Source organism: Tribolium castaneum, chromosome 5 (genome assembly GCF_031307605.1).
Source record: "Tribolium castaneum strain GA2 chromosome 5, icTriCast1.1, whole genome shotgun sequence".
NCBI classification, from domain to species: Eukaryota; Metazoa; Arthropoda; class Insecta; order Coleoptera; family Tenebrionidae; genus Tribolium; species Tribolium castaneum.
In genome coordinates this window covers 11235604-11255385 of record NC_087398.1, presented here as the reverse complement: position 1 = coordinate 11255385, position 19782 = coordinate 11235604, and the positions used below count along the sequence as shown (strand labels likewise).

The window sequence follows — 19782 nt, the reverse complement described above, 5'->3', positions numbered from 1 at the left end:
GTGACGTATAAAATTCATTTTTTGTATTTTTCTAAAATAAAAAAATGCAAGAACGAATAACTTAGCATTTTAATTGAGCTCAAATTTGACATAACTGAATAAGTCATGGCGGCCAATATGGCGGCACCATGACGTTATCAAAGAATTTTTTCAAATGCATCAAATATGCACTGTTTTTATTTTTTATAAATTTTTAAAATTAAAGGTAATGAAGGTGTAAAACCGATTTTTTTTTGTTTTTGTTTTTTTAACAGTAAATTTTGAACCGATTAGAAAAAATCTTTAGGTACATCATATCATTATTATTTTATTTAGGGATATCATGCCATTAATTTTTTTTATTATTTTGACATCATACTTTTTTGGGACACTATGTATTTAATCAAAAATAATTTTCTGAACTGTGTCCTAGAGTACAAATACCATCAACAAACTATCAAAACTCTAACTTTTATAATAACTGAGCTACAGAGCTGGGCTTTGGACCATCCTGTATATGTTTTAAGTACGTTTTAAATACTAAGAAAAACTACAATTTTTAACTACAATTGTAGTTTTACCGAATGAAAACTAGAACTATCTGATAATTTTAGTAAAAACTCGAATTAGAAAATATTAGCAGTTTATTGTAATTTTGACTAAACATAATTTACGTAAAACTAGTCTTTTTCTTAACTTTACAGTAAATCGGTTGTTTGTGAATAATTTATTTTAAACACATTATAAACATCCTCTGTTTCGTGTTTAAAATAAATTATTCACAAACACGGTGAAACAACTATTGAGCACAAAAAGAACCAACTAAAAAGTACCGCTTGTACAGAAATAAAAGCACAACGAACGGTTTTAATTATGTGTTCCAATAAAAACTGCTTTAATCTGACTTTCAATGTAATTGGTTCGGAATTTTCTAGTTCTTACTAAGATTATCAGATAGTTCTAGTTTTTTTTAAGTAAGACTAGAATTTTCTAAAAGTGTAAAAACATTCGACGTGGGAACTGAAGAATTACCCCAAACTAGTTTTCCAAAAATAAATATATACAACTCTGGGAGAAAACGTGTTTTCCTTTCATAAAGTAGTAAACCACAGATAGGTAACAAAAGACAAAAACAGTTAAGATTAGTTTTTCCTAGGAAAATATGATAACACTTTTATATATAAATTATTATTTCTTTTGAGAGGACACCTTCATTAACCGGACAAAAGCATACCGTCGGTGTCCGCTTATAGGAGACTTCAGAGTAGCTGTTTTAAGATCTGTAAGCCAGAATTACATGAAGAACAACATAATAGATTCAAAATTAAACTTGGTTTTATTAGATTTGCGAATGGCCAACAATGTGAGGTCGCAAAAATTAGTCGCCAATGCGAAACAACAACGCGTAATGCAATACCAGCATCCCAACAACCAATACTACGCCCCCTACAACTTCCAAATGGCTCAAAACACACAAAGTATGCAAAATCTCAACTTGAACCAATACCAATATTATCCGACGTCCCCGACATACAAATCGCCTCCGGTGGCCCCCAAGCCGTCGAAACGACCCGACGAACCACCAGAATTGCCGCCAACTAGCACCCATCCTTTGTACTCTGCCAGCAGTCAAGATCCACCGAAGATGGCATTTTATCCGACTTCGACGGTACCGTCGACGAAAACACCGCGTGATCCTTGGGCTAGAGAGGAACAGGAACGTCAAGCTGAAGCAAGGAGGGAGGCTTCGAGACAGTGGCAGGAACAGCAAATTCGGGAGTTGATGGCGTTGCCACAGAGGACGCCACAACAGGAGGAACAGTTGAGGGTGTTGCAGTTGGAGAGGGAGTTTCAGAGGAGGGCGATGGAGGCTGCTGAGCAAGATGACGATGATACTGAGAAGGTAAGGGTCAACATTGCCCCTTCTTTTTTTAAAGCATTTGCAACACGTCTACTTATACCAATTATACCAATAATTAAAGTAATTGTAATTTAAAATAAATGCCATCAAATTTGAGTGTAAACTGCTATTTTTATACGATGACAATAAATGGCTGTTTTTACAAATTTTATCTATCGGTCTAGAAGTTAGAAATTGTCACGAACTTGTAGGAATTTAAACAAGAGTATTAATCTTAAATTTTGTGTATGTAACAATTTGATATCTATTTCGAAATCTTGCATGGTTCAGAACAAATGAATATAAGTATCGAGTTTGTAATTTGCGATTTCAGCTACCGATGGCGTATTTTTTGACATTTTTTATTAATTAATGTAAAATTAATCTATGAATTAGATTTACGAGTAGAAGAAGGAAATGTTTTATTAATAATTTTGTTTTTATAATATTTACTAAAATATTTTGTGCTTATTATTCTTAACCCTCGAATAAATAATGAGCCCCCTGTATGATTATATTTTAGCTATTGGCGTTTCGATCTGCCGAAGTGTTGTTTTAGAAAATTAATATTTTGGAAACCATTGAGTGCGCATTGTTCTGAATTTTAAAAACTTACTTTTACTAGTTTTCTAAGAGGTCCATTACTTGGTCAAATTTGTAATACATAATTCACGTAGTTCTCTGCATATGAATATTTAATTGCACAATTTCGTAACTAGTGTAATTTGGGGGTTGTTTTCCCAAAAACAAAAACATATTTTGCAAATCTGCTGCTAGTGTAAGCTTAAATATTTAAGTACGACAATATACAGGTGTTCCAGCGATGTAAAAAAGTCTATTATTGACCTTGCAATGTTAGAAAATTAATCTTTTTCTTACGAAAGTTGTACATACAAACCCCCACTCACTTAAAATTATTTTCAAGTTTACAGGTTGTTTCGCAAATGAGCTGCAATACAAACTTATGTTTTTTTAAATGAAACAACCTATATTTTTTGCATTTTTGGAGAGAATTTGTAACTTGTTAATTAGTAATTTGTTTTTGAAATAACTTGATTTTTTGATAAACCACGCTTAAAAAACATTACATAAAAACTAAGAATCTCGGAAAAGTAGAACTTTCACCACTTTAAAGAACAAAGTTCAAACTTTAAGGATATAATTTTTTAGCGCACTGCAATAAAGAAGAGAAAAATGAAGTTTGCTGCAAGTTGAATAACTTAAAAATTTTAAATGGAACATTAATTTTTTTATTTTTGCATCTAAAAGATTTTTAAATTATTTCTCTAAAAACATTAACAGCTATGGGTCTTTTGCTTATTACTCAAAAGATGTTAAACATTAAACAATAAAAGAATTATTAACTATTGTTTCAGTAATCAAGAGGTAAAATTTTTTACTAATAATAACTTTAATGTTAGAGAAAATAGGGTGTTCCATTTAAGTTTTTCAAGTTATTCAATTTTAAAAAAAAATCTACGTTTCTAATTGTAATGTGCTAAACCATTGGAACAGATTTAAGTTTGAAGTTTTCCCCTTAAAGTGGAAAAAGTCCTACTTCCATTTGAACAAACAGTTATAAATATAAGTCACAGTAGAATAATGTCCACTAGAGGGCTCACAGTTATTTTATTTGGTCTTGCAAATATAAATTTTAAAACAATTTACGAAGTACTTAACTGTTTAATAATAATTTAATTATTATGTAAAATTGCTTTTTAAATCTAAATTTAAAATTTAAATTTTTCAATATTGTATAAGCCTTCTCATTTAAAACAAAGTTGTTTTTAATCGAATTCCAATTTTCCATTTCTTTAGTTTTGTACGTCTTGAATTTCTTAATCAGTAGGTCTCTTGAATTTGATATTTGTGAATAAAAAGATTGTTTACTTTATTTCTACGTTTCTAAAGTATAAATAATATATAAGGAAACTACGCTTATCTTGAATATTATTTTTGAATATTGAAACAGGTCATCAGAACTTAAAATTCTACAAAATGCCAATTGTCATTTATCATTTATTTCAATCAAAGTAATTTTCAGTTTTCAGTTCAGTTAAAACCGTTATAGGTTTTAAAGGAATTACTATCCACAAAAAATGCAATTATCTTAAATTTGAACTTAATTATTCCAAAATTGTGTTGGGGACTCTGATTAGCTAAAAAAAAGAGACACCAAGCCACTCTTTCTCTGTGTAAAAATTTAGGAAAAAATGCTTCAGTTTTTCAGTGTTATACTTTAGTGGGAATTTTTCATTGACCGTTTGTTTAATTATTGAACTTCTGTTCTGTGTCATTAGAATTAGAATTGTCTGGTGTGGCTCCTGGCGACCCGTTTTTAGTCTCAACACGCAAAAATTACGTTCCACGTATTACAATTTATCATTTTATGAATTACACGCAACTGATTATTACCGAATTTTCACCGTTTTTTTTGCATTTACTTCATGATTTGTTGTTTTGGAGATATAGTAAAAACATTTTTAAGGGCGGCAGAATTATCTTTATTTTGTAAAAAAAAATATACGAATGGGATAATTTCACATTTGCACAAAAAATAATAAAACTGAAAAAAAGCAACTCACATTTGTACAGATTGCATTTTGACTAGATTTTTAGTTTTCGTTTTCGAAGTTTAGAATAACAGTAAAAAAAACCTACAATACCTACAGAAAATTTTCTCTAAAAAAATTGAATGGCATGGTACTTAATAAATTAATAATATTGTAAACAAAGTGCAAAAATGGCTATACGTTATTTAAAAAGCAAAAATTTCTTAAATAAATACAGGTTGCTTTTAAAGGATATCTCAGAAAACAAGGGAAGATCTACATGTACGAGTAGGTAACTTGATAAAGAACTTTTTCAGGTTTAGATTTTTAGAGAGCTTGTACTGGAACTGGATTTGATATTTTAATAAAACAAACTGAAAAAAATTAAAGATATTACTAAGTTTTATAGAAAATTTACAAAATTTATGAAGTTTTGTTGTTTTATAGTTGTTCCGGTTGTGTAACTTTCAGAAAAAAATATCACTCATAGAAACTAATAATAGTAATAATCTAAAAATGCAAATCACACCTTGAAATGATTTGTATTACAAAGGGGGTAAGTGCTACAATTTTCAAAGGTACGGCAAAAATGTCTCCTCTTCAATAAAAATCAACTTGATTTTCGGGATTTGTAATTTTTTTTTTTTCTGAATTATCTAATTTTTTTTCAGAAAATTGTCTTTGATAATTAAAAAAATATCATCAAGTCGTCAGAAATTGACTTTATTGTAAAAATAAAAATTAAATAATAACAATAAAATTTATAATAATTAAAAGCAAATATTCTTTTTACTAAAATTTAAAGAGCAAGTTAAAGACTACCAATACATATCTAAATTAACTAAATTTTTTTATATAATTTTGTTTATATTTTTGCAGGAAAGTCCAAGTCCGAGTATGTCCCAGCCTGTCCAGAACCCTCCACCTAAGCAGGAACCGCCCCCTTCCATCCTGAAACCGGGGGCTGTAAACACCCAAACACAGCCGCCTCCAGAGCCAGTTGCGCCGCCCCCGCCTGAACGAGGCTCCAGTTTCGCCGTAATGTCCATGCGGGCGAAGGAAAACACGAAACGCGTGTCCTTCGACACGTCCCCTCCGCAACCCCCTCCCAACACCTTGCAACTGGAGGAAACCGTCAGAGAGGACCCCAATGTATTTATTTTTACTTTTGTTGTTGGTAGAATTGTTTAATTTAATTATTGCAGAGTTTTATTCGCCAAGCTGAATCGATGTTGGCGTCTCCGACCACCCCCACGGACGCCTCCCCCGGCGCCGCCGTGGCCACCCCGGGGGTGATCGGCGCCCAGGAGGTGTACAGGGACCCCAGGGCGCGCCGATTGGCCGAACAAGCGCAGCAGAAAAATCAAACAATGCCTCCGGTTCCTGAGAAATTGTCATTTAAAGAGAAAATGAAAATGTTTGCGATGGAGACCGGCGAGCAGGAAACTCCGAAGGATAAGAGTAAGATAAGTAGGGCACAAAGAGAAATTGATAATTTGGGATCACCAAGTTCGGGACTTGTTCATTAATACTTGTTACTACTTGTTGAATGTGTGATAGATTTAAAGAACCAAAATGACCAAATATACAAGATATTGTTAGTGGAAATTTATTACAATGTTGTCAGTCCTGCTAATTTATCTTGCATATCTAACTGTACCGTCCAACCTGCAGCTAATTATGCGTCTACAACGACTAAGTGTATTGATTGATTTTAAACGTAGTGGCTTATGACGTGATTCAATTGAAATGAGATGGTTTTTGTTTGATAGAGAACTTTATTCAAATATATATTGTATCATATTTTAGAGATCCTATTTTCGTCATTTTATATATAAATTATTTTTCCTAGAGTTTAGATAACCATGATATTGTAAAAGCAATACTTGCACATAAGGACCAATGTTATACATACACTCACACTTTCAATTCTCTCTACATTCCTTCTTTCGTTACAGCTTTCGTTCGTTTGAGGCAATAAATGTTCATATTTACATTCAAATTTTATGACGTAGTGTATATAAAATATGTAAATTGTCATCAAAAGTAGCAGTGGAATTCATTAGATTGTCATATTTAATAGAGTATAATATAGACAAAATTCTGTTTTATTTCTTTATTTTATGTACTATGAATAAACAATATACATATTAAATATTCTCTTGTCTTTGACTACTTACTTCCCAGCCAAAACTCCAACCTTCAAAGTTCCACTTGATCCTTACCTTCACTTGGGTGAATTTAACATACCCATGGGGAAAGTTTTTGAAAAATAAGTTGTAACAATTTTTTAAATAATAATAGTCTATTATGAAATTTTAGCAAAACTATTAAAACAAGCTTGACAATACCCAAACAGTGTAATCGTGGATTAATTTTGAAATTTTTTAATGATTACCGATCTGATCTGCTGGAACCAGTATTATTGGTTGCATATTAACGAAAATTCAGAAATAAACAAAATAATCCATCATTGTACTACAATTTCAAGCAGTTTTCAGTACCAAAGTAATAAATTAATAATAATAAAATACACTGATTTGAAGGTCTTTCTTTGAATTTCGGTTTTTTTTTTCAAATGCAGGCTAAACTTTTCAGTGTTTATTATTTTTTATGGTGTAGATGACTGTAGAGAATAATAATGTAAAACAATTTCTCAAACCATTTGCTTTTTTAGTTAAAAATTTCAAAGCTTTGTAATTTGCAGTATTATTTTTAAGAAAACTACGAAAAAAAATTTTACTCTAAAGATTTTTGGAATTTATACGGGGATTTAAAGATTCGCTATAAACAAAAAAAAATCATTTGGGTTTATTTGTGTTCTGTTTTATTCGCGGAAATAAAGTATGTGTAAAAAAGATTCAAATTTATTTGCTACGTTTTGATAACGGCCGTTGTCATCTTCAGTAACTTTCGTGTTCTGTCATACTTTTACGTACGTGACAATGTGAATTTTTGTTAAAAAAAAGCGTGAATTTGACGTTATTGTGGTTTTAAACTGACCAATAATGATCTAAGGGTAATATTAAAGTTATTATTATTAACTGAAAATTTCACTTTTGTCTGTCTACTACAAGTATTGTAGTATTGTTGTAATATTGTAAATATTTTTAATGTTTAAAGTTAAATATCTGTTGAATAATCACAAGAGACATTTAATTATTAAAGTTTTTAGATGGAAAATACAAGAGTCTATTAAAAACTTTTAGGTTATTCAGCTACTTGCAACAAACTTCATATTTCTCTTCTTTCTCGCAGTGCGCTAAAGTGGTGAAAATCATACTTTTCTAGGATTCTTATTTTTTATATATCTTAAAAAGCGTGTTTTTGTGGAAAACAAATTTCAAAAACGATACAAAATCTACCAATAACAATTTAAAAACTTCAGTGTTAAAAGCTATATCAAAAAATGCATATAATCTATTGTATTCTATTTAAAAAAATATATACTTTTGTTTGTATGCGCACCTAATTTCGGAAACTTGTAAATAATTTTAGGTAAGTCGGAAGTCGGGGAGTTAATATCTAGGGTTTTATAATAAATTAAAGGACAATAATTTCAATTACCTATCTTGTTTTATTAAATTAAATTAAATTAAATTATCCTTAAAAAGTGGATTAGTGTTAATTGTGTATTTTTCAGAATAATGAAGTTACGAATACTTTTTTTTTGAATTGCTTTTTCAAGAAAATTTCTGCGATTTTCAGGATATATATATATATATATGTAATTTTTGAATAAAAATTTTGCAAATTTACTTATAATTTGGAAAAGATAACGTACTGAAACGTGTAGCCGCCTATGGGTACAAAGATAAAAGTGCCGAGGTATTTTCGTTGTGATAGAAACGGACAATTTAAACAATTTAATATAACAATGAAAATTTTTGCTAAGTATGGAACACTGACCGGCTCGTTTGCACAAAATAAGGGAGGAAAACAGTTAAAATATTTATTAAGAACTTTGCTCAAAAACTGGCGCACCAACTCAGTGGTACGTTATTGAGAAGCAAGTGCAGATTACGGGAAAAATGTTGAAAAAATTCCTAAAGTCATGTTTTAAAAAATCTGAAGCTACAAACTTATTGTGTTAACTTTTTTAGTTTTCATTATTTTTTAATGTTTTTATGCTTCACACAAGGTAATCGTTCCTTAACAAAACGATGAATAATTATTTTTAAATTTTCTATCAGACTTTAGCAGTCTCTTTAATTTAAAAAATTAAAATTCATCAAAAAAATCACAATGTGTAAATGTGCCAACACTGGGAATTATTTCCTAGGAAACCGTTTCAAAAATAATTTATTTTTATTGTTGATCAAATTCTATTGCGATCATGATTGTTAGACAACGTTGCCACATATCATTTATCTAAAATTCGTTATTTATCAATAACTTTAATACAAAGAATTTTTTTACTATTTTTACCTTTATACGTAACCAGTTCTCTACCACACACCATTGAGTTGGTGCGTCAGTTTTTGAGCACGCTGTAGAAAAGTTGTTGCACTTGATGAGTATTATTACGAGGTAAAATTAACACACGTATTTCTGATACACCCTGTATACTCAAAAACACGATATGTGAGGAAGTCCCAACAAAAAACAATGAATCAGCCAACCCTCTTTGTTTCCCACCTTGCAAAAATTACTTATCTGAGCGATTAATTTTTTGTCGGTGACGTTTTATCCATATTCTTACACAATTATTGTGCCGTTTAATTCTATTCAGTTTATTACACTAGCCGCTAGTGTTTATTACTTGCAGTTGTCCGGTACAAACGTCTCATAAATAAAATCACAATTTTCCGGTTTCAAAGTTTTAAATTCGTTGGTTAGTGTGTGCTGCGTGAATGGATTTCCAGGGACAAAAGGATGGTTAGTTACCAGTACTTTTATTTTTTGAAAAATTACATTAAAACTAATATTTTCAACTAATTTAATGGCACGTTTTCTAATTTCATTGTTTTTTGTTTCAGTGGGATGAGGCTTTCAATCTCATCAAACTGTGGCAGAAAGAAGATGCTGTAAAGGTAAGTGATAGTGATAGTTAACGGGATAGTTTGACTGCCACAATGAAACAAAACAATTTTTCAATCATATTCTTTTTATTTACAAAATAATATTGCACAGAAGCGTAATTTGGGCGATTTATTAGTGGTTGATGTTGTCGGAGGTTAGTGCTAGCGAAGTTAGTGCGCTCCTCCTATTCGGACTGACCCCGAGATTTTCCCAATTGATCCAAGACAGGCGTGCCGTCAGATCTAAATTTGCAAAATACTTCAATGAATTAAAAAAATTGTATAAAATTACCACTGGTGTTCCAATTGGCTCTATCGGCTTTGATTTCGCCCCTCAGACACCTCTCCACATAAGTCAGAGGGTCGCAGTCAGCGGTTAAAACCTCCCTCAGTAGCGCAATGTAGGCAATAGCCAGTCTCAAAGTATCGATTTTGCTTAGTCTTTTCTCGTATGGGAAAGTCGGGACGTGCATTCTCAGCTCGTCGAATGCAGAGTTGATACTGCTGCAAACCGATATTAGTTAGGATTGTATTGCTAAATGTATGAGAAAATCAAACTTAAACTACGACACAAAATATACAACAAAAAAGAAATCACCTAAATACAGAACAAATAGCAAGCAAGCCACATATCAAGACGGGTGTACCCGGTGGGTCCAATAGCAGACCTCAGCATCCTTTTCCGCTCCCTGATGTTGGCTGCGTGTCTTTGGACTCGGTAGGGAGAGGTGCCGTAATAGTCGGAGTTGGCGAGAGAGCTACCTCCACATTGACCGCTGTCTGAAATTAAAGATTTTTTGCTTGATTCGTGAAAGAAAAACTCCAATTTGCTATGACCAGAAAGTGTAATAGCTAATAAATTATAAGTTATAGTGTTTTGTTTATTAGTAATTTTTTGCTAATTACTAATAAATTCGTCTCAGGTTACGTTGAGGAAGATGCTGTGAAAAGAAATATTTTTTTAATATTATTTGGAAAAGTTCGGCAATTTTGCATTCGAAGAGTAAACAATAGTTTTCATAATAATTTTTAAAGAAGCGTTTTCTATTGAAAGAACTGAAATAAAAGCAGTAGAAAACATTTTTTTTACTTTAAAAAATAAGTATAAAGTGACAGCCTGAGAGGTAAATTGCAAAGGAAATCGGTATACAAAATTAAATAAATTATTTAAAAAAATTAGAGGAAATCAAAAATACAAAAAGGACAATAGTACAAAAACAATAATAATATGTAAATAGTCTTCATCATGGCCAAAGTTCAGCCGGAGCTACTCTAACTTAAACCAATACAAAAGAAAATTCAAAGAAAATTGAATAATTACAATCATTCTTAAACAACAAAAGAATAAATGTGTCAATATTTTTAAAAATTAGCGTGAAGTTTACTCGAAACACGCTAATTTTGTTTTTGTAAAGCACAAAATTTATATCATTGTTCTGAGTAATTTTTCAAAAAAATTCTCGAATACGTCGTTTTTTATTTTTAATTCCCGGTTTCTGACCGGTAGTTAAATTTATCTCTCCGTTAAATATAATTCCAGAAACTGGGCCTAAGTTTTACATTTTGATGTCACAGTGACATTTATGACGTCATTCGACACCATCTTTTTAATGTCAACGGACAGTTTTTATTACCGTTTTCAATAGTACACATCGTTACCTTTCTGGTAGTGTAAAAAAATTAAAAAATAAAGCAGACAATTTCAAAAAAAGAAAATAAAATAAATACATTAAAAAATTTATTAAAGGTTTTATACAAAAAACCTTATCTTTTTATTCTTGTTTTATTTTATAAGAGGTAATGGTTTTTTATTTATGTTTTTATTCATGTTCTTGTGTGCGGGTTTCATATTAAGTGTTTTCATGCTAATACCTATTTAAAAATATGTAAAAAATTGACTCTTATAAAGTAAAACAATAAAAAAAAATAAAACCTTTTGTGTTTGATTGTTCCTACCATGCGATCATTGAATTTGTAATTAGAGTAGGCGTTTTTTTCTTTGTAATTGATAGACTAGTGCAGACTGAGTGAAAACTTAAAATATAATTATTAATTAGATATTATTGTTCGAAATTTTGTTATTTGACTCTTTCATCTTATTTAACTATGTTAATCAGTGTTTTTATACAAGTTAAAAGAGTAGATATTAAAGCCTACTCTAATCATAAATTTAAATGATCACACGGTAATAATTTTATTATTTTTTTTATTGTCAAAAACTTGAAAGATATGTATAATATCTAAAACAGGGAACAAAAAAGTCGGTTTTCTTTTAAAAAAACTTAAAACTGACATTACGACTCAAAAACGGATGATGAAATATCATGTCAAACTGTACTATTTAAAAAAATAAAATCGACCTGGTTTAGGGCTTTTTGAAAAGTGACCATTAACAAAGATATTAATTAATAAAGGCAGTTAGCTGTAAAAGCAGACTGAAATTGCTTAATGTCTAAACTGATTTGTTGTATTATTTTATTCAATTAAATTTCGTTAAATCGTACCAACTTTTTTTAAAAAACAACACTCAAAATTTCCCCTTGTTGGAAAATCTTTTAGACAATGGAAAGGAAGTGAAGACTTTAAATAATAAATAATATCGTACGTGTTATGTTTTTGAAATTCTGGTCCATAGAACCTTCTTTATTAAAAAAATTAGGTTTTAATTAATTCGCATTTGTTTGATTAAAATTATTAAACTTCTTGTTTAGAAAAAAGTTAAAGATTAAGAAAATTTTTGCCAAAAAAAACAAAAAAAAGTGGAACATTTATTTTTTCTTTGTAAAACTAAGAAGAAACACTACCAGTTTCAACATTTTTGTTAAAGCAGTAAAACTAGTAAGTTATTCTAAAGAACTTTTTTTATTTACAAGTCAAAAGTTTAAAAATTCTATAAAAATGAATTTATTTGTACAGCTGAAAAGCTGGCTATCACCACCCGCTTATTTTCCCCTTGTGTACTTACATGTAATAAGAAAATAAGAAGAAAAAATAAATTAAACATGAGAATAAGCAAACACATTTGAAATAACAAAACAAAGAGTAGCTTAATCCCTGCAATCAAGGAAAAGAAAAAAGAAAGAAGGAAAAGTAGTAAAATAATCAAAGAATGTAAAAAATGTAAGTAAGCAAATTATAGTGGGTATTTTGAAAATGGTACATAAAAATCTAACATGGAAGAATTAATTAAAAATAAATGCAAAATTATAGAAAACAGTTTTTTTAGACAAATCCGGACATAAATCGTTATTTTTCTAAAAACGTGGATTTTTTGATGGCGAAATATAAATTGAGTTTTTTTATGATTCAGGTAAAAAAATCGGTTAAGTATTTTTCATAAAGCTTTGTGTCGTCCTAGACAAATTACATTAGCATGAACCTGGATATTTTGATTTTAGAAAGAATTGGACCGAGCTTTAGAATTTTAAAATTTTGATTTTTAAATATTGAATTTGTAACATTGTACTAACCTGGATTGTGATGTAATGTTGATAAATAATGGTGTTGCAAATTCGAAGTTGATGTTTGCCGAGTTGCAAACGCACAACTCGGAAGATCTGAAACTTCTTCTTCTGAAAGTTCCCCAGCACTGTATCCACCAAACTGCATACTAAGAAATAAATAACACAATTTTATTGCAATCACTTTTGTAACGAACAATCGTTAAATTCGAAAAAAAAAACACTTACTTGATTGGGGGTGAAGAGGAAGAATCCGGTAACTGCCCCCGATTACCACTCATTATTTCCACACAAATCACAATAAATCAATTAACGTTGTAACTGAATTACTTAGACTGAATACAGCCAAATCCCCGGGGATTCGCAATTTATAACACGATTATCGTAGTCAAAAATCACACCACAGGGGAAAATAAACACAAAGTCCTTCGTGTTAGGGTTGAAATTACAAAACTCTACACAAAACAAGGATTTATTTCAAACGATTTTCACTCTTCTGGTTGTGTGGTTTAAGACCTTTATTGCATTCCGAATTTAGTATTGATCAAGGGGTGTGGAACCCTTAAAGTGGCCAATGGCAAGCAGGAAGTAAATTACTTTGTTTGTGATTGGTGCAAATGGGATAAAGGGGGCTGGAGTGCTTTAACAAGTCTAAATGGTGCTCTGTTTTTGACGTTCCTTTTATGCGCTCCATAAAGACCTGTCTCTGCCAGAACTCCGGGTTTTGCATTTTTTTCTACTATTTTTGTGTAACTTGTGTAGAGGGGCTTTGCTGTTTCGAAACTGGAAGTGTTATTAATTATTATTTCTAGAGCTATTTAAAAAATATATATCTAACGCAAAATTCATGCATAAGACCGAAATTACTGCGTAAAAGTTACACAATTTTGGGGTAAAACCCACTTATTTTGCGAAGCGTTGTTTTATTATGACACAAAAATCGATTAAGGGTCAAAAAGAATGTTTTTTTGAGCTATTTCGTCGAAAACAGGCCAAAAAATTACAAATAAAAATTGTGTTCTTTTTTTGAAATAACTAAACTAGATAGAAATGGACGTTCTTTTATACTTTTTATTTCTGTAATTTTGTTTAAGATACGCCGAAAAATAAATTAATTTGTTTTGTTATTTTGTATTTGTAATTTTTGTTTTGATTCTAATAAATGTTGAAAACGAAATTACTTTGATCCGAGCTTTAATTTGTTTCGCAAGATTTATTAGCTCGTTTATAACTTATAACTTAATAAGTGAGTCTTTTTTGATGTTTCTAAAAACCAATAAAAACTTCCTATTTTATTCACTTTATTACTTTTAGCCAATCAAATCAAAATTCTAGTTCCTAATTGATTCTAGTAGTGGTGTTGTTTTTAATTTTTTAATAAGCTCAAAAATCAGGTGTCATTTAAAAAATTTAAAACCACAAATGACATTCTATTACTCAAATACCAATGACTCATAAATTGTTTTTTTAAATAAGATTGATAAAAATGGAATATAGTTATTAATAGTTATATCAAAAGTTATTAAGGATTATATTTCGAGATAAAATATACCATCTAATAGAATAAAATCTACCCGTTCACGGATTTTTCTCAAAAATAATTTAGAATAAAGATGTGAATTTTGTGTTGTGCTTTTGTTTTTTTAATTACTTAATTCTTAGATTAATTAATTAATTTATTCAATTAATTAATTATAACAAACTCCGAATATGCATCAGTCAGTTCGTTATGTACAGATGTATCAAAAATACGTGTCTTAATTTTAACAGGTAACATAGCTCAACAAATAAAAAGTATATTCTAAGTATTTCTAATTTTTCAATAAAAAAATCGCAAATTTACTTAAAATTTGGAAAAAGATAACATACGGAAACGTTTACCCGCCTATGGGTAGGTCCAAAAATAAAAAAGCCGAACTATTTTCGTTGTGATAGAAACGGACAATTTAAACAATTTAAAACAAAAATAAAAATTGTTGCTATGACTACAAACTAATTATTAGACACTAACCGGTCGTTTGCACAAAAGAAAGAAGAAAATAGTGGAAATTATAAAAAAAAATTGCAAAACTATATAAACAAGTTGTTGTATTTATTGAGTTTGATTACCTGATAAAATTAAACACGTATTTCTGATACATTCTGTATATCCGAAGTTTGTTATAAGCGGTAAATTAAAAAATTACCTAAATCAATCTGGTCACTGAGCTTAGGTCTTCAAAATCTGCTACATTGGGTTAAAACAGCTACAGAAAAACAAGTCCTTCCATAAAAAAATTATAAAAACGTAAAAATTTTGCACCGATTTTTTTTGACAAAGATACTACTGAATTTCATTTGCTCAAATATCACCGCTTATTAGTCCTGTAAACCTTGAAAATAAGTACTCAAAAAACTGCGTTATTTGACAAAACTTTAGACGCTGACGCTGACTATATCTCAAAAACTGGTACCTAAATGTAGAAAATGTTCGGATAAAGCAAGTTGATTTATTTTGACTTCCTTTGAGCTCTACTAGGTGAATTTGCAAATATTTGCACAACTAGCAAATTCACATTGTATTTATGTTTAAAAACACACGTTTTTATTAGTGAAAATGTTGCAAGTTAGTAATTCAATAATTTGTTCATCAGTAAACACTTCTCTTTCTGCATTGCTTTTATTCCAGTTCTTCTGTTACTGTCAAAACAGAACCAGTGTCAGAGTGATATGGTTTTAGTCCAGCCTTACATGATCTAAGTTTAATATGGTTCCTGTAGCATGATGAAGGCAACTTTTAAATTTTTTGCAGAACAAAAACTTTTTTTTTGAACTTGCGTAAAAATCGGTCTTCTGCATTTGCTGGCATTCCTTCCTCTAGTAACGTAGCTAAGCTCTTTTGACTACTGGAGTTGCACTCATTAATTAAATTAATATTAGAAGGAATTGTATGAAAATTGTGAAAAAAATTACATGCACACAGAGAAAAATTAAGTACTTAATAACAAACCCTTATTTCACTGCGACTATTATGTAGGTATGTAAAAAATACTTTTAGCAGACTTACCCTGTTCACAATTTTTTAGCCTGATTTGTATTTTATTGCAATATTTCAAGGAAATCTTTTAAATAAAACAATAATCTAAACTGAAATTTGGAGCGAACGTTTACGATTTAATTTTTTTTTAACTATGCATTTATAAAAAAAACTTTGTGAGCTGATTCTCAGAGTGTGGTCCATGTCAGTGTTGTTGTGCATTATCACGGTATAAATAATTGAAATAGCCGTGACTGTGACAGCTATTAACAAATCACCACCAGAAACGTGTACTCGAAGAGCCGTGAAATTGTCTTTACATTCGCTATGTTGACACTTCCCCACAATCTATGGGGTTCCCCGCCCATTTTTCGAGCACAAGGTCCTGCACACGACGCTCCCTCTTTGCATCACATCTCTACCAGGACCATGTCATAATTTTCCCTGCTCACAACACTCCCGAAACGACCAAATTAATTCTAAATCCCGAACGAAATTCAAGTGATTATGTGTGTTTTAAAATTGAGGAAAAAATGTGTTGCTGGAAGAGCCAAACTTTGAATAAAAATAAATAGGTGATGGCATATTGTTGCGTCCTCGTAGTGTGATTCAGGGGATGAAATGACCCCTCATAAATGCTCCTAATTGGTAAGCCACACTCCTGTAAGCACTGGCAATATGTTTAGTCCTTTTGTGCCGGCGGTTATCGCGGCCTTGTTCAAAAAATATTATAGCCCTAGTTTAAAGTAGGGTTGCGGAACCATGGGAACTTGCGGAAATGCTATTATTATTTCAATTGTTGATTATTTGTTTGCTGATGGACTTAAGTGTGACGATTACTGTCATCGTCGATGGGATTGAGTTTCCGATGCGATGACAATAGGCATTATAGCTCTATTTTTTACAAGAAAATCAGATAAACGAATTTTTCAAACTCATTTTTTTCTACAGCGTGCTCAAAAACTGGCGCACCAACTCAAGGGTGTGTGGTAGAGAACTGGTTACATATAAAGGTAATAATAGTAAAAAAATTCTTTGTATTAAAGTTATTGATAAATAACGGATTTTAGATAAATGATATGTGCCAACGTTGTCTAACAGTCATGGTCGCAATAGAGTTTGAGCAACAATAAAAATAAATTATTTTTGAAACGGTTTCCTAGGAAATTATTCCCAGTGTTGGCACATCTACACATTGTGATTTTTTGGATGAATTTTAATTTTTTTAATTTAAGAAAACTGTTAAAATCTGATAGTAAATTTAAAAATAATTATTCATCGTTTTGTTACGGAATGATTACCTGGAATGAAACATAAAAACATAAAAAAATAATGAAAACTAAAGAAGATAACACAATAAGTTTGTAGCTCTAGATTTTTTAAAATATGACTTTAGGAATTTTTCCAACATTTTTCCCGTAATCTGCACTTGCTTCTCAATAACGTACCATTGAGTTGGTGCGCCAGTTTTTGAGCACCCTGTATATAGCAAATCTTATCAACACACAATTATTATTATTATAAAAATTACTAATCACCTACATTATGCAAGGGTGTCTCGCAAGTAAGCTTAACTATTTTAACCATAAATTAAATTAATTGATGCATATTTTTTTTATTCATTTTTTTGTCTGTGCTGACAACCACTGCATCTTTTCACGTTTTATTATTATTTTTTAATAGGAGATGTTAAATTACATATTTTTTTATTAACTTTTGTAAGGGTAGATAAAATGTTTTAAATTTACTTTATTCAGTTAAATTTACAAATTCCAAGTATTAATTTGAAGAAACAACAGATTAACAATGACTTTCGTTTATCTACTCGTGAAGTGAGTCGTGACTTCACTCTCGAACATAAGCTTTTCACTCGTAGATAAACAATCTCTTCATCGTCTTGTATAATAAATAACTATTAACAACGAAATTATTTCGGGTCCAAAGATAACTATACCTTCTATTTCTGAAGTATTTTTTCTAACCAAACCCGAAAATTACCATAAAAAGTTGTGATTAGCTCTTATTTTCAAGATGCAGAATATACTCCGGTAATTAAATCTTGATTCTCTGTTTGACCCAAGGAGTAAATCGTAGAGGAAATTGATGTACAAAATTGAAGAAATCAGAAAATCTTGGAGAAATTACAGGAAATTATTGAAAAATAGGGGAAATCAGAAAAAATTAAGGGAAATAAGATAATATTTTAATTAAATCAGAGAGTAAATTTCTGCACTTTGGAGTGCGGTTTACTCCACGGTTGGATTTTAAACTTTTTACTTATGAAAAATACGAGTATCATGAAAAATTTCCAATAAACACGGAAGTGTTTTAATGCCATCGACAACTTTATTTAATGAGACATGAGCTAATGTATTATACAGGGTGGCCCAGCTTAGCTCCCATCTTCTGTAGTTCAGTTATTAGTAAACTTGGACTTTTGATATTTTGTAGATGGTATTTATACTCTAGGACACATTTCAGGAAAATATTTTGGATTGTAAAAAGGTTCCAAAAAAAAGTATGATGACATCGTAATAATATTTTTTAATGGCATGCTATTATTTTTTTGTGTTCATTAGGATATCTTTTTAGCATCTTACATGCCTCTAAAGGTTTTTTCTAAACCGGTTTAGGGATTACTGTTAAAAAAAATGAAAACCAAAAAAAATCGGTTTTACACACCGTTAGTTTTAAAAATTAATAAAAAATAGAAATAGAGCTATGTTGATGACATTGTTACTAGGTACGTGTTGAACAAGGCCTAACAGAACTATTAAGATTGATCATTTAATTTATTTAATTTCTTAAATTCTACTTTTATAAAAAAATTGTAACTGGAAGTATTGTATTCTTAAATTTAACTTTAAATCGATTTATTTATCGAAGGGCTGCTGCGTATTTTGAAAACAAGAGCTAATCTAAAATTTTTATGTCTATTATTTTTTCTGGGCCAAAATTAATGAAGCTACTTAGAACTTGGAAATAAATAAAAAATTTGGTTTTGTTGGATAGTATTATTTGATAAACATGCCAAAAGAACGTCAAGTTCTAGCAATTTTTTTAAAGAAAATTTATTAAATAGATCAACTTTTATTGCCCGGTAATCTATTTGAGCGAAGGTAAAACCGACCTGTTTGAGAATTTTTTGAAAAATAAGCCATACAAAAAATATGAATTTTGTGCGTTAATTTTAAGATTTTTTTTCTATAAAATTGTTTCAATATTACGTCTTTGTTCACGTAAAGACGTGGCGACCTTTATTTTTGTAAAAAAATAGATACTTGTGGAGAGATTTTACTAAATTTCAAATCCACCGCAATCAGTGTGACGTATTGAAAAAACAACCAATGAAATGTCTTTTACGTGACGTTATGTATGATACGTTAGTGTAGCGGTTGTTCACTTGTTGTGTGTTGCCAACGTAATCATTATACCCAAGTGAACAATTGTTATTTTTACAAATAAATGAAGCCTGACAAGAACACTGCAAAAATTAAATCTTTGATACCGGGTGCTGCCGAAAACAACCTTTTCGCCTCAAGTGCCCTCAAATTAGTTACATCCCAAGTGGGAGTGTCATTTCCTGCATGTGACCGTGCTCAGGCCTGTGATTTGGGCCACACGTGACTTGGTCACGTGTCGTACACGAGTAACCCCACTTACATGTGTCAAACATGGTTTGTAGTCACCCCTGTATATTCAATTGTCAAATTGTTTGGAAAGATAAGCCAACAGGATTTGTTTTTGTGGCCGGCTTATGAATTTGTTTGAGGCTTTGAATTATTTATACAACGACTGGTGTGTGATCTTAATTTAATTTTAAGCGGGTTATTTTTCACAAAAACACCAAACG

At 30.5% G+C, this 19782-nt stretch overlaps 2 protein-coding genes across 10 annotated transcripts in view; one reads left to right on the top strand and one right to left on the bottom strand.

The window, feature by feature from the left end:
- The window catches only part of cno (canoe), a 52459-nt gene extending 45869 nt beyond the window's left edge, over positions 1-6590 (top strand). For all 6 annotated transcript variants that reach the window (XM_015979924.2, XM_015979923.2, XM_008194814.3 and 3 more), the window contains 3 exons: positions 1323-1882; positions 5311-5583; positions 5637-6590. In XM_015979924.2, coding sequence (XP_015835410.2) covers positions 1323-1882; positions 5311-5583; positions 5637-5960 — 1157 coding nt within the window. In that variant the 3' untranslated portion in view covers positions 5961-6590. The remainder of the gene's footprint in view (positions 1-1322; positions 1883-5310; positions 5584-5636) is intronic.
- Positions 6591-9520: 2930 nt separating this feature from the next.
- Positions 9521-13275, bottom strand: Fer2 (48 related 2). Of its 4 annotated transcripts, none has more exons than XM_015979928.2 (5): positions 13142-13275; positions 12923-13062; positions 10100-10232; positions 9745-9956; positions 9521-9695 (listed from the first exon to the last, which is right to left on the bottom strand). In XM_015979928.2, the coding sequence occupies exons 1-5, from the start codon at positions 13192-13194 to the stop codon at positions 9586-9588; spliced, it is 648 nt and encodes a 215-aa protein (XP_015835414.1). In that variant the 5' UTR covers positions 13195-13275; the 3' UTR covers positions 9521-9585. The 4 variants fall into 4 exon arrangements, with proteins under 4 accessions (XP_015835414.1, XP_015835415.1, XP_008193038.1 ...); XM_015979929.2 differs by having other exon boundaries at positions 9745-9953; XM_008194816.3 differs by having other exon boundaries at positions 10121-10232.
- Between the last annotated feature and the right edge of the window lie 6507 nt (positions 13276-19782).

What these genes read in the sequence shown, in the direction of transcription:
- Fer2 (XM_015979928.2), bottom strand. Translation starts at nt 13,194, where the DNA reads ATGAGTGGTAATCGGGGGCAGTTACCGGATTCTTCCTCTTCACCCCCA. An exon ending in TCTGCTATTGGACCCACCGG is followed by an intron (nt 9,957 to 10,099) that starts GTACACCCGTCT and finishes ATCGGTTTGCAG; the next exon opens with CAGTATCAACTCTGCATTCG. An exon ending in AGCCAATTGGAACACCAGTG is followed by an intron (nt 9,696 to 9,744) that starts GTAATTTTATAC and finishes TTGCAAATTTAG; the next exon opens with ATCTGACGGCACGCCTGTCT.